Source organism: Quercus robur, chromosome 12 (assembly GCF_932294415.1).
Source record: "Quercus robur chromosome 12, dhQueRobu3.1, whole genome shotgun sequence".
NCBI lineage: Eukaryota > Viridiplantae > Streptophyta > Magnoliopsida > Fagales > Fagaceae > Quercus > Quercus robur.
In genome coordinates this window covers 42,989,554-43,005,392 of record NC_065545.1, presented here as the reverse complement: position 1 = coordinate 43,005,392, position 15,839 = coordinate 42,989,554, and the positions used below count along the sequence as shown (strand labels likewise).

The following is a 15,839-nucleotide window of genomic DNA, read 5'->3' as shown; positions in this document are numbered from 1 at the left end:
GAGAAGAGACAAATGCTAAATGTAGTTGAGAAAACATTATCTTTTGTATTAAGTTTCAGCGGCTAGCTGGGTCATGTGTGGTAGGTAATGTTATGTCAGTCAGTCCCGGATCTAGCGTACAACTTCTTTTTTCCAAACTGGAATTAATAATTCAGGGGGTAGATGTGGTAGGTACTAGGTACTGTCATATTTTGTTATATATTATACTATACGTAATATTTCTCACCAAAATTCTAATACCACAAATTAATAAATCTACAAATTTGTCAATAATTATTCACATGTCATTATGATTGGTAGAAAAAATGGTGAATCATATGAAAAGTGACAGAATCAAAGCACCAAATAACTTAGATAATTATTGTAAAAAGTCATAGCTTAAATAGGAAAACATCGATGGATTTTATTATGATGAGTAGAGATTGTCATGCGAGTTGATCTATCATCTATATAATAAGTATAACCAAACTTTTTTCTTTTTGAAAAGACTAACCAGACTTTAAACAGCTGGTTGGAAATAAAGTTAGTTGAATTTTTTTTTTTTTTTTTGGTTTGATTCTACGAGGAATCATAAATACGTCACTATATTATGCAGAAATTTTAAATATCATTGGTGGAAAATCAAGAATAATGCATGGATTAACAAAAGTAAGCATGTTTCACTCTTCAAAAAAATGCGAATTAATTTATCAAAAGTCTATGCTTGGATAGCTAAGCAATGAGGTTTAATAATGTTTAATTTCACCCTTCAAACTAATCATGTTTAATTAAAAATAATAATACACTCTTGCCCGCCTGTCCCTTTCTATATTTGATTGGTAGTAAAGTAGTAATAGATAATTTTCTTCATTGTAAGTGTGCGTTTGGCAAAAATTAAAAAGTCAGCTTATTTTACTATTCAGTTTATTTTTGCTACTATTCATGGATCCCACTACACTATTTGGTGTTATTCATGGATCATACTATACTATTTCAACTAACTTTTACTTTTATTTACAGTATTTTCAGAAAAAAAATTTCAGTTTTAGCAAAATAAGCGGATCCCAAACAAACCCTAAGTCCAACAACCCAAGAACTAATTGATAACTGAGCTAGATAATTTATATTCCACCAAAAAAAAAAATTACCAAATTAAAAATGACACAAACACAATAAATTTAGCATTTTATTTTACAAGTTGTTGTGGTGACATATTGTGATAAGAACAACATTATTTTCTCATGAGATCACCTTTACATCACTTCTATTATACACCATTCACAATATATCACATCAACAATTGTGAAATTTGTTAGGCGATTATTGTTTAGACTTATTGAAAAACAAATATACTAGATATTATCACATCAACAATTATGAAATTTGTTAGGCGATTATTGATTAGGCTTATTGAAAAACAAATATGCTAGATATTATCACATCAACAATTATGAAAAGTGAGATAACATGAATAATTTGTGGTCTTAGAACTACTCCTATAAAATATCTATCCACACTTCCAATTCCTGAACAACTAAAATCTCACGTGTAATGGTTGAATGGATTCTCCATCTAAATAGGGACGGTTTGATGTATTTGGGGGCTTTAGATGAAAATTGAATTGAGACATTTTATATATTTAAATATGACTTAAAAAAAAATATTATTACTTAAATTCTATTATCTTGTTTTAGATATAAAATTACTATTACATAGATTTTTTTTTTTTTTTTTTTGGGGAGAAAGCCTATAGAAACAAAAAATTTGATGAAACTTTTCACATCTATTAATATGGCAAATTGAAGTGGTAAATAAAAATGTAATGTTAGTGGTGGGCCTTTATGAGAATTAGTAAAAGTTTGCTAATTCAACTATTATGAAAAAAGTTGTGAAATTTTTTGTGTATTGCTTTTTTTTTTTTTTTGAAAAGTGCTACATCCACAATATTTTCATAATAAATCTTAAGTGTTAAATTGTTACTAGTTCCAATTTAAATCCACTACTGAAATTACTTTTTTATTCACTAAAAACAGCTAGTAACAACCTAACATTTGAAATTTGTTGTGAAAAATGTTTTGTATATAAGAATTCTTTCTTCTTCTTTTTCATTTGATAAAAAAATATTATTTTATTTATTAACTAGTATTTAGGTTTAATTAATATTATAACAATGAAAGAAATAACCTATTGGTAAAAGTTGGGGTCTTTTTATACTTGGACCTTAAACAACTGCCTCGTTAGCTTATATCACAGAGTCAGCCCTGTATTTTTTTTTTTTTTTTTTTTTTTGGAGAAGATAGTTAGCCCTGTATCTCTGAGAGAGAGAGAGAGAGAGAGAGAGAGAGAGAGAGATGTGATATCTCAGAGTGGCCATCATTTTAATCATCAAAGAAATAAAGTCAAAAAAATCGTCATGGCAGATACGACTTCTTTTCCTGACAAAGGCACAGCGTCACCATGAGGAGAGTGAATGCGTAATAAAGAAATAAAATAAAATAAAATAAAATAGAAGGACCACTGGTCATCTTATTTTGTGTAGGGAAAGACGAAATTAATGGTTGCATTTTTTAGCTTTTGACTCTTGAGAAGTCTTATGTTAGGAGTTAGGACCACTAGTTTTAGGTCCACGTGATGAGAGGGAAAAATTTGACCAAAGGTGATAATATTCTTGCATGGGTCAGTTATGCTATGCACCTTGGGTGGTTGATGCTGGTTTTTCATAACTCAAGGTTGTTTCAAGGGTTCTTCTTGGACTCATTTTGAGGGCTCAAATTAAATTAATTTCTGATGTGCATGGGGTTTTATTAATGGGCTTTGGGCTGATTTTGTGGGTCTCAACCCATGTTAATTTGTTGTCCAAAAAATTGCCTCTACAACATATTATATATATATATGTATGTGTGTGTGTGTTGTTTTCGCAAGTTTAAGAGAGGTGATAGAGACACCGAATTTTTCACACCCCCTTATATATTTTTTTCAACTGGCCACCACAGAACAAGGGTAATTCTATAAATAAAAAAAATAAAAAAATAAAAAAGAAAAAAAGAAAAAGAAGAAAAAAAGAAGAAGTGTAATTCTATAAATAAATAAATAAATAAGGTGAAATTGTTGTTTCTATATACATTCTTCAAATCTTCTCCAAAAATAAATATATACTTTCTTCAAAGAGAAAATCTAACATAACAGCCACAATTTTGTTATAACTTTAATTTTACAAATTATAAGTAGTAAAAAAAAAAAAAAAATAGTAAGTTTATGTTAAAGTGACAAGCAATCTATTACATAAAATAATGGTAAAAAGTAGTGTGGTTCCTAAAATAACTTTTCTCCCAAAATTTAAAGGGTAAGGGTTGCCACTAACAGCCGCCTAAATCTAACATGAATTATATATTCAATAACCAGCACATAGCCTCCGACAGAAAAGAAGCTACACTAACCAAGATTCTGTGGGTCTTAGAGCATCAACATTGGGGCTTCTATATGCCAAATGTTAGGAACATTTGGCATTTAAGCCCCAAAACTACTCAACAATGGGAAGGCCATATGCTAAATGCCAATTCCAAATTTGGGATTTAGCTACAGTACCATCTCAAATGTAAGATGGTACTGTAGCTAAATGTTATAAAAAAAAATAATATTTTAATACTCTCATTTCTCTCTCCTCTCTCATTTATCCCGGTAAACTCCTCTCTCCTCTCTCATTTTTTCTGTTTCTTTTCTCTCTCTTTCTTCCTGCTCTCTCTTCTTCAACGGAATGGAGGCAACGGCGTGGAGGCTTGATCAGAAAAGCTGTGGTGGAGGCGTGGAGGTCGTGGGTTTCCGGCGTGAGGGTCGAATTTGGGTGGCGATTGGGTGGCGTTTGGGTGGTGTTTGGCGTTTGGGTCGAAGATGATGATGATGATGAAGAGCAAGGCCAAGACGATGCGGTCGTCGACGGTGATGTGGAAGAGGAGGAGTGGACGGTCGCGGAGGAATTAGAGGAAAGACCAGGCGACGAAGATGGCGAGGAAGACGATCATGGAGATCGGGTGCCAGAGGAGGCTGAGGAAGAGGATGAGGAGCGCGATGAACGTGTAGTTCACGCGGAAGTGACCGAGGTTGCGCTTGAAGCGAGCGGTGGCTTCGCCGAGTGTGTCAGGGCGCGTGAAGGAGGAGAATGGGTGGACGAGCGACCCTCTCTCTCTCGCCATCGCTGCCGGTGAGAACAGATGGGTTTGGGTTTGGGTTTTGCGAGAACAGATGGGTTTGATTTTTGATTTTGGATTTTGGATTTTGATTTTGATTTAGGATTTTGATTTTGGTTTTGATTTTGATTTGGCTGGATTTGGCTGTGCTGTGTTGCCATTGGATTGTGTTTTTTTTTTTTTTTTTTTTTTTTGGTTCAGCTACTGGGTTTGTGGTTATGGCTAGTGGGCCGACGGTGGAGGTGGTGGAAGTAGTTGTGGCTGGTGGGTCGACGGTGGGGTGGGTGTCTATGGCTCCGTCGGAATGGGTTTTGGGTCAGTGGGTGGCAGGGTGGGCTTGCTGCCTGGGTTTTTTTTTTTTTTTTTTTTTTTTTGGTTGTTGACGGTAAATTATGAGTTGGGTCTGGTGGTGGCAGTGGCGGTGTCAGGTGTGTAGTGCGTCGGTGGTGGGTTGTGGTGGCTCTGGGGCTGAGGATCGGTTTGGATGGCGTTTGTGGCTGGCGTTTCTGGGGTATTGGGTATTGGGTTGAAGCAGCAGTTGGTTGAAGAGGTTATTTGGGGATTGGGTTTTTGTTTTTATTTGGGTTTAAGGATATATTATTTTATTATGTAAAAATATTATTTTAATGAGTAGAATAGGAAAATAAAAGTTGGGATGTTGGGTGTATTGTAAAATGGTATTGTATAATTGATAAAGTAGGTTTTTGGGATGGTAAAATAAGATGGGATTTAGAATCCGGATGTAGTGACAAAAAAGAGATTGTATCTTTTAACTTTCTAAAGCATGAGAAGAAGCGTGTTCGCATTTGTGATTATTCAAATGGATACAAGATCTCATCATCCACTTTGAACCCAGTCCAAATCCTCATATATCACTTTTTGTATACCACTTTTTGTATACCACTTTATGTTCCACTAATTACAACTTGCCATATTTTCATTTTACTTTTCTTATAGAATAACTGAAGTTTAAAATGAAAAGCAATCATACACATGATAAATAATGATTAGTGGAACATAGAGTGATACACAAAAAATGGTATAGAGGATTTAGACCCCTTTGAACTCCAAAAAAAATATTTTAAAAAAAGTCATTTTTTTGAAACTGTCCAAAGCTCTATTTTGTCGACCTCAGTTTTGGTTTGTCGACAAAAAATTTCCTCTTTGAATTAGAAATTAGACTTCAAGTCTTATTATTTAAATAAGAAAGAGTGATTCGTGTAATAAAAAAGTAAAAGGGAATTATGCATAAACTTAATAAACTAAAAACTAATAATTTCTCAAGTCCTACGTCATGTATCTAAAAATAACATTTTCTTATATAAAGATCCATAAGTTAACTAAAAAAATTTAACTGAAAATCTGCCTTATGTAGGAGTATGATCAGAAATAAGGTAATCGATTGTTTGATTGAATGATTCATACAAATTACACACACACACCAAAAAAAAATCGATAAAAACAGCTTCCTTCCTTCTTTAATCGAGTTCTTCCTTCTTCTTCCTGCTTTCCTTCCTTTTTTTTTTTTTTAGAGAAGAAAGAGGGTTTAGGGTTAGAGGGATAAAAACAGCTTTAGGGCCTTAACTCATATCAATATATCATATTAGTAACTTGAAAGATTAGGCAAATTACAATTTACCCACCTATGTAGTTTGATTGAAATTTAAGTTGCTTACTTGTAATTTAAAATTTGACACTTTACCCACATGATGTTAGCTCGGTTAAATTTCTATAACCCACCTCTATTAAAAATAGAGCTAAATATGTAATTTTGCTCCACTTTTATATCTCTTCTCTAGAAGCAAAAGTAAAAATACAAGATCAAAAACTATCCATCGTAACACTTGTATCATGGAGTTTCAAATCGCAAATAAGTAATTTAAATTTTGGTCAAGCTTCAGGTGGGGGTAAAGTGTTAAATTTTAAATCATAAATAAGTAACTTAAATTTTAACCAAACTACAAATAAATAAATTATAATTTGCTCCGAAAGAATTAAACTAAATAAGATTGGTTTTAAAAATGCTTGTATGTGTGCATTGATGAGAAAGCCGAAACATCTGAGGTCAGCATTACAAATCAAAACGTCGATACTGAGACACTTCAATGAACTAAAAATATCAACCTTTGGTAGCTATATGTCGTTTCCATCTAGTTCTGAAGGACACATCAATTATCACATAATAATGGTAGTTCAGCTAGAATGGTTCTTTATTAGGTGTAGTGGTTATCTACACGTTTCTTGACGGCATTAATTGCAGCACGAGTCAAAGAAAGAAAAGCAAGTATGATTTCAATTTTTCAAAAACATGCTTTTTGATGGAGAAATTGCTTCAAGTCAACTAAATGCAAAACGTATGTAGCCGACATCTTATTTTCATTGTTTAAATTTCATCTAGTTTGTTAAAATGTAGGATCTCTTTATTAGTGTTGAAATGTAGGATCTCTATAATTCTAGTTTGTCATTTGGTTTGCTCCTTAAAAAAACTATAAAAAAACACTGAAAGTATGTTTGTTTTGATTTTATTCTTATTATTTCGTTGACAAAGAGTAAATTGAGTATTGAATATGTATTTTTGTGTGCATATGTAATCCTAAAACAATACAAAAATATTATGTTTCAATAGACAACCCGAATCGGGTACTGAAACAAAATTGAAAACTTTGACTAAAATTGTTGACTAGTTCAATCGAAACTCTAATAAAAAATACTAATAAAAATTACAACACTACACCCATTAAAAATCAATTACAAAATAATTTTAAAAAATGAAGGAGTTACATTATTTAATTTAAAACCGATTTTAAAATATTATATATATATATATTTTTTTTTTATTATGAAAACCATGGAAAATTAATTAAGAACATAATTCTTGATATTATCATGTTCCCTATCCTCCCTTCAGAGTTCAGATGGGTTGCGAGAGAAGCAAAAAAAGCAGCCCACAATTTAACCTAATAGACTTTTGAGATCATTGATATCATGTAGGTTCTTTTGATTTTGGTTGTTGCCCTTTAATTATTTGAGTGATGTTCTCAGGGAGGCGGCCTATTGCCTATAGCTTTGTAATTTTTTTTCTTTTATTCAGTAAAATCTTTCAGCCCCCCCCCCCCCCCCCCCCCAAAAAAAAAAAAAAATTGGGTCTTAGATGATATTGAATTCATCATATAATGTTATAACTTAAAATTTAATTTTGTTAGTTTATATATGATTTCTTTTTTAACTAAAAGCAGTAAAAATTAGTTCAGATATATATTATTCTGGATTAAGTTATGCATTGCATGAAGTAAGGGCCACTCTTTTTGCCCTAAAACTGGTGGTTCATCATCAAGTTTCTTTTGTTATGTTTGAAGGATACTCCAAGTATGTTATATATTTGAACTCTTCATCAACCTCCCACCAACACACCTGACTTTCTTATGTCTTTTCTACCTTATGTTCTGGCTTCTCTTTAGGCACCCTTGTATTGTCTGTTGGGATTTTTGTATTATAAACAGACATTAATTTCTTCGCCCACACTATTGCATGTTTGTAAGTGAAATGGGCTCCTAAACATTTCTTTTCTCCCCTACTGGGTCCCTTTCCTGGGCACAAGAGATGGATTTGAGCCCTACCCCTCTTCCTTTTGATTTATGATATCCTTAATAAAAATATATATATATATATATATATATACAATAGTAATTAATTTTTAGAAAAGTACCTTATTTTTGAAGACAAAGTAACCGTTAAATTGTAATAAAGGTTACCCACTAACCATGCTAAACTACTGATCGAATCCAAACTTCTGGAAAAGTTATCCAAATTGTTATTGGTTATCAAAATTACCCACTATAATAGCCATTGTTATAGTCCGCTGTAGTAATCACTCAAAAAATTTTAGTTTTACTTTTTTTGGCTGTAGCGTGCGTTTTTTATGTTTTGGTTGCTAAAGTGAAATGTTACATATAGCCATTGTTACAGAATTGAAATGTTACAGCCATTGTTATCAGAATTTATTGTATGGGTCCCTGTCAAATTTATCACTCCAAATACGAGTCAATATAAATTGAAAGTTGAAACTGACCGGCGGTACCAAATTATAGACTCATAGAGCATGCAATGTCTTTTTTTTTTTTTTTTTTTTTTGTGTGGTAAAAATGGAAATATAATAAAACTAACGGGAAAAATAAAAGATCAGGACAAAGCCTATTGAAATATCTTCCTTGTCAGATGGGGCATGTGCTTAGAAAGGTGAATAAATGCGTTGATTTTCTAATTAAAAGGGGTTATTCCATGATACTAATATGAATGGACTGTATTATTACAAGCGTGTTGCCAATACCTTGACCTCTATGGCCAATTTGTAATTGTCGGTTGTTGTTTTATATATGCACCTGATTAACCAAAAAAAAAAAAAAAAAAAAAAGGTACATCCCTTGGCAATCTGCCTCAACAAAAGGAACTAAAGTCCACGGGGGGACAATAGTAAATAACAAAATCCAAAGATTGACCGAGTCCTAGGCTAGCTAAATAGGGCTTGCACTGTCTCCTTTGTTTTTTTTCTTCCAAAAAAAGAACTTTCTCACCATTATTTTTATGCCGAGTACCCCACCCACGTGAAGTTGTTGCCTTTTTAAATTTTTTTTTTCTTTTTTTATGAAAAGACGTATAAGTTAAACACAACAGTAGTGATGAGTCCATATAATAATTAATATTAATAATTTGTCAATTCAATCATTATAAAAATTTTAATGTAATAATAATTCAATTCAGAAAAAAAAAATGTAATAATAATTCATAATATCTTTTCATGATTTCCTTCTCAAAAGTCTAAACCAAAATAATAATAATAATAATAATCATTTTATTATTAGGTAAGCTAATACAGTAAAGTAGGGATTGCCATATTAGTTTGATATAAATTTACAATTTTAACCAATATTTATAAATTTAATGACACTTTTTTTATAGATACAATAGAATCATGGTAGTTGGTTTTTAGTGTAGATAAGTTGATTTCGATATCTCTTATTTAACAATAAGAGATTTTATCAGTTGACACTTGAGATACTACTAGTATTTCAAGTGTTAACTGTCAACTTATCAAATCTCTAATTTAATGACACCAAAAACTGAGGTGTTTTGATTTGATAATAAGGAACTATCATTAGGAGCGGATGTCATAGGTCGAAACTCTAAAAAAAAAAAGTTTATTAATATACAAAAATTTATATATAATAATCTATAATAAAGAAAAATACACTAACACTCTTTAAACTTTAAGGTAGTAACCATTGCACCCCTCTAAACTTTTAATTTGGTCAATTTACTCCTTAAACTTCACATATGTGCTAAATAGATACTTCCCCCACTCTGTGTTAAAATTTAACAGTCAACTCACGTGATATGAAAAAAACACTAGAGGATCCGATTAAGAGGGAGAGAGAGCTAGGGTCCAGTTTTTTGAGAAAGAGAGAGAAAGAGAAATGTCAAAAATAATTGTCTCATTAAAATATGTTTAGAATAACATACAATGTAATTTGGAACGATCTTATCTTGGTCAATATACTCTAGAAACCTCTTTGGGATTTATTTTCCCGCCCCTTTTTGGTTACTTTCACATCTTTGGTCAATATACTCTAAGAAGTACTTGCAGTTTGGTGGAGAGTTGTCAGAGTTGTTGGGGGTGTGGGTGTGGGTTATAATAATCCTCTCTTTGGTTGGTTTCTCTATCTTTCTCAACTTGAACCCAGCTCCATCTCAATTCGTCCCTTTCATTCTTTCCTTTTTTTTCTTTTTTTTTTTTTCTTTCACGTGAAATGTATTTTTAGGAAGGTGTCACCTTCCTAAACTTTTGATTTGGCCAATTTAGACCTTTGAACTTTACACATATGTATATGTACTGGCCACTATATTAAAGTTCAAAGGGTGTAAAGATATTTTCTCCTCTATAATATATATATATATATATATATATATGAGATGAGTTCAAGTTACACTTGATGTAACTTTACAGAAGTTACACTTTTTATGAGCCATTGATTACTATTAGATTTAAGGGTCAAAAAACACTCATAGTAGTGCCATTATTACTCCCTAGAAATTAGTGATTTAGACATTAACTCTTCTTATTAAATAAAAAAATAAAAAAGCCATAGCATTAACTTTTTTTTTTTTCCTTCCATATCATCATCTTCTAAGTTTGAATTTTGACTTTTATTTTGAAAAGACTAACGTTCCTTTGTTAGTTGAGCATAAGCCAAGAATTTTGACTTTACACTTGTTTTTAATTTTTCATCCAAACATCTAGAATGCGATGAATTGACTTCAACAATTTTGCTTATTATATATTAAAACAGGAATAGTTTTCTTGTATCAATGAAGCTATGATATATATCCCGAATGGTATTTATTTGTGTGTGGATTTGATTATGACAGTGTTGTAAGGGGTTTCATACTTGTATTAATTATTAAGTTGAGTTGGTATGAATAAGCAATAACAAATCATATCTAGATTATATCCTAAAAATACATGTCACAATTAGAGTTCCCCGGTACTTTTGGGATATAATCTAGATATGACTTGTATGTTCTTAAAGTCGTGATAAAAAGCTACATTAAATCAAACTCCAAAAGGCAAAAAGTTTTCTGGAACATTGCTAAGGGAAAAATAATGGTTTGTATAACAAGTCATATATATATATATGTTGTGGCTTCTTTTTTTTTTTTTTTTTATATAATTTTTCCTTTAATAAGAAGAGTTAATGCCTAAATTACTAATTTCTAGGGAGTAATAATGACACTACTATGAGTGTTTTTTGACCATTAGATCTAATAGTAATCAATGATTCACAAAATGTGTAACTCTTGTGAAGTTACACCAGATGTAACTTGAACTCATTTCTCTCTCTCTCTCTCTCTCTCTCTCTCTCTCTCTCTCTCTCTCTCTCTCTCTCTCTATATATATATATATATATAAGATATTTAACTTTTGATTGAACTCAGAATATTTTGTTATGTAATTTTTTTAAGAGAGAGGTTTAAGTTACACCTTGTGTAATTCTTATAAAGTTACACATTTTTTACACTGTAGATTTCTAAAAGATCTAATGGTTGAAAAAATATCATTAAATGCTATTACTTTCCATCTGATAATGTAATTAACCACAATATTTTTCTCTCTCTCTCCCTTATTTATTGCTTTCCACTTATTAAAAGGCACACCACACACCACCATTTTCAAGGAAAATTATTAGATACTCCCAAAGTACCATAAATGCGTACTCCCTCCTCTCATATGAATGGTGGGTCCCACCATGAATTTAATTAGTGGGACCCACCATTCATGTGACAGGAGGGAGTACGCATTTATAGTACTCCAGGAGTACACAATAATTTCCCCATTTTCAAGAACTTACAAAACACAAACTCATCCACAGAAGAGCACCTTATTTATTGCTTCATTTATTGATGAGCATGTGTCATCTGTAAATTCACAGGCCAGAACTCAAAATTTAGCAAGATGGTATAAGATTGAAAATGAATGGCCTGCGTTCTTAAAAAATTAAGGCCTAATACATCATTTTTTAAGAAATGAAGCATACACAGCTTCAGTCTCTCTTTAATTTAATTTATTTTTCTAAAAATTTTGTAGTCTAAGTGTGCTACATATGCTATTTACTATTTGATTTAAGTGTGCTACATAAGCAAGAGAAGTTCTTCAGATGCAACAAAATAAAGAAATGAAATCAGAAAATAACAAAATTAGAAATAGTGATATACTGATATTAGAGTTCCATTCAATGTACATGCAAAAAAAAAAAAATATATATATATATATATATATATATATGTGGGGGTAAAATTCATCAGTCAACAGTGGGCCTTGGTATCCATGCGGAGCCCAGCCATAACAGGAAGTGAAGACATGGCCAGAGGACTTCCAGCCCAACCCTGTTGGGCCGGACTGGGCTTGTTTAAGAGGCGTCCGAGGAGGAGTGTCTCCTCGGACGCACCAAATGGGAGTCTAACGCACACCCTTCACATGGTGGGAAATCGTCCCAAATCGAGGGGAAATGCTAGACGCTCAGGGGGCAACCACAACTGTCGTATTAAATGCAAGGAAGCTACTTTTCCAGCCGCATTAATGTAGAAAAGACAGGAGAATAGTATTATCTTGGCCAGTGCAATTCACAGAAAAGGGGGGGTGTCCTATGAGACAGGCACTCAAGTAGAGGTCCAGATGGTTAACAAGTGGAAGGCCATAACCAATTGAAGGGTGCTATATAAGAGAAGAAAATCCCCATGACTAAGGGATCGGAAACTGGAGAGAAAAAAGCAAGGAAAAGAGAGAGAGAGAGAGAGAAGTTCTGTAAACAAAGCATAAGATATAGTCTCATGGACTGTTATCCCAGGAAACCTAATGAAACGTCCTCACGTTCAAATGATTGTATGGCTTACTAATAATTACGTTTACTCTATCAAGACCTAGTTCTACGACCCACTCTCTACAAATTCATTATTGAGGGTCTTTTGGGCCAGAATCGCCTGCTTGCTGGGCCCGGGCCCCAAACTCCGCCCTTACAATTGGCGCCGTCTGTGGGGAGAATTTGTGTCTCGACAAGTGAAACAGTAAGAAATGGAAGGATCAGGCCCGCGCTAAATTGGACGTGCAGATTCTCAACGGCAGGACAATTTTTTAAATATCGAACGAGGGAAAGACCAAGATAATCAGCGAGAGGGCAGTGTGAACACCTCTCACACGAGTAAAAGCCACTCAAAAGGGAAGGATCATGCATCCCATAAGCAAAACGATCGAAAGGCTTTACAACAAGAGATTGATGATTTGAAGAAAAAGTTGCGCCGAGCACAGCAGAAACGTACTTCACCTGGCTCGGGCACTAGCAGTAACGAGGATAACGAATACCGGCGAAGATCAAGAACCCCTCCGAGCGAGACATTTTCCTACGAGGAAGAGAGGCCTCGTAAACGCAGCCACAAAAGCCCATCTTACCAAGGCCTGGCCAACGATGCCATGAGTAAGGCCCTGGATCGCATTTCCCAGTCGCCGTTTACACGTAGAATAAAGAGTGCAGTGCTTCCTCGGTGGTTCCATCAACCAACGTTTGCTATATACAATGGTCGGACCGACCCAGTGGAGCATGTAAGCCAATTCAATCAGAGGATGGCCGTCCATACCAGGGATGAGGCGTTAATGTATAAGATATTCCCATCTAGCTTGGGACCCATGGCGATGAGATGGTTCGATGCCCTCCAGCCGAATTCCATAGATTCCTTTAAACAGTTGACGCAAGCTTTTGGTTCCCGTTTCATCACCAGCACTAGAGTCCCTCGGCCCCTCGATTCCCTCTTATCCTTGTCCATGCGGGAAGGAGAGACGCTGAAGGCCTACTCAGATAGATACTGGGAAATGTATAACGAGATAGAGGGGAATTATGATGACGTCGCCATCAGTACGTTCAAAAGGGGCTTGCCGACAGAACATGGCTTAAGAAAGTCCCTCACTGGAAAGCCAGTCACCAGCGTGCGCCAACTTATGGACAGAATTGACAAGTACAAAAGGGTCGAGGAGGACCAGCAGATGGGGAAAGGTAAAGCGAAGGTCGTCCCTCAGGAGAGGAGGGACTTCAGGTCGGAACGATTTAACAACAGTAACAGGCCGAGAAGGGACTATGTAGAGCAGTCCGGATCTACTGGGGCTCAGGCAGTCCATGCTGTGTTCCGAGAACCTCTTCACAAAATCCTAGAGAAGGTGAAGTATGAGCCTTTCTTTCAGTGGCCGAACAAGATGGCTGGTGATCCTTTGAAGCGCAATCAGAACCTGTATTGCGCGTACCATCAGGAGCCGGGTCACACTACTGATGATTGTAGAAACCTGAAGAACCATTTAGATCGGCTCGTCCGAGAAGGGAAGCTGAGACATCTGCTGCATCGCCCAGAAGGATGGCAGGAACCATCGAGCAATGAAACCAGACAAAGTACGTTGAGGCCACCCATTGACACGATTAATGTTATTCTCGCCGCACCTGGAAGGACAGGCTCTGTCCCCTTCAGGGTAATGTCAGTAAGCAGTTTCCCAACTGAGCCAGACGACAGGAAATCCAAGAGAGCTAGAGTGAGTGCCACGCCAGTAATCGGGTTCACGGAGGAAGACAAGCAGGGAACTATTCAGCCCCACGACGATGCCCTAGTCGTCACACTCAGAATAGGGGGTTATGACGTGAAGAGGGTGTTGGTTGATCAAGGCAGCGCCGTGGAGGTAATGTACCCTGATTTGTATAAGGGGCTGAACTTGAAGTAGGAGGACCTGTCGCCCTACGATTCCCCCTTGGTTAGCTTTGAAGGGAAAATCGTCATCCCGAAGGGCATGATCAGACTGCCTGTGCAAACAGATTCAGATGTGGTAGAAGTGGACTTCATTGTTGTAGATGCATACTCCCCCTACACAGCTATCGTGGCCCAGCCATGGCTTCATGCACTAGGGGCTGTGTCGTCAACCTTGCACCAAAAAGTCAAGTACCCGTCAGGAGGTCAAATCAAAGAAATAATAGGGAACCAGGGAATGGCTAGACAATGCATGGTGTCGGCAATCTCACGACAGCCGAATAACAAACCTTCCACTTCAGCCGAGAACGGCTTATAGCAATTAATGACTGCGGTCCCAACTGTGGGCAGTGGAGGACCGGCCATGGAGTTGAACTGTGAGGAGTTGGAGAAAGTACTTGTCGGATCTGACCCCGAGAGGTTTTTTCAAATCGGTTCGGAACTACTGCCCCGGGAGAAGTCAGCACTGATTGCTTTTCTTCGACGGAATGTAGATGTGTTTGCTTGGGACCCCTATGAGGCCCCCGGGGTCGACCCATATTTCATCTGCCACCACCTTAATGTGAACCCGGCTATAACACCTAAGAGGCAGGCTCCTCGACGACCGTCGAAAGAACATACTGACGTCGTAAGGGAAGAGGTCGCAAGATTAAAGAAAGTAGGGGCTATCAAAGAGGTCTTCTATCCCGAATGGTTAGCCAACACGGTAGTGGTAAAAAAGAAGAGCGGGAAACGGCGGGTCTACGTAGACTTCACAGACCTAAACAAGGCTTGCCCAAAGGATCCCTTTCCTATGCCCCGGATAGACCGGTTGGTAGATTCAACTGTCAAACACCCTAGAATGAGTTTTCTAGACGCCTTTCAGGGTTACCACCAGATACCCTTGGCTGCGAAGACCAGGAGAAGACTGCTTTTGTCACCTCAGTTGGGAATTATCACTATAAGGTGATGCCTTTCGGCCTGAAGAATGCCGGGTCAACCTATCAAAGGATGATGACCAGGATGTTTGAACAGCAGATGGGTAAAAGCATTGAAGTGTACATAGACGACATGGTGGTTAAAAGCAAGTTGGTTCCCGACCATATTGAAGACCTCGGCAACGTTTTTCAGATACTAAGAAATTACAAGCCACGACTGAACGCAGCCAAATGTTCATTTGGAGTGGGATCAGGGAAATTCTTGGGTTATATGGTGACTCACAGAGGCATAGAGGCTAACCCTGATTAGATAAGAGCCATCCATAGCTTGCAGCCTCCTCGGAACCCTAAAGAGGTCCAGAAGCTTACCGGTATGATAGCTGCCTTAAACCGTTTCATCTCGCGCTCAGCAGACAGATGTAGGCCATTT

General features: G+C 35.8%; 1 protein-coding gene across 1 annotated transcript; it reads left to right on the top strand.

The window, feature by feature from the left end:
• Nucleotides 1-3,733: 3,733 nt before the first annotated feature.
• Nucleotides 3,734-14,811, top strand: LOC126708544 (uncharacterized). Its single transcript, XM_050408328.1, has 4 exons — nucleotides 3,734-3,803; nucleotides 3,868-4,122; nucleotides 12,824-14,427; nucleotides 14,470-14,811. The coding sequence occupies exons 1-4, from the start codon at nucleotides 3,734-3,736 to the stop codon at nucleotides 14,809-14,811; spliced, it is 2,271 nt and encodes a 756-aa protein (XP_050264285.1).
• Nucleotides 14,812-15,839: the final 1,028 nt, after the last annotated feature.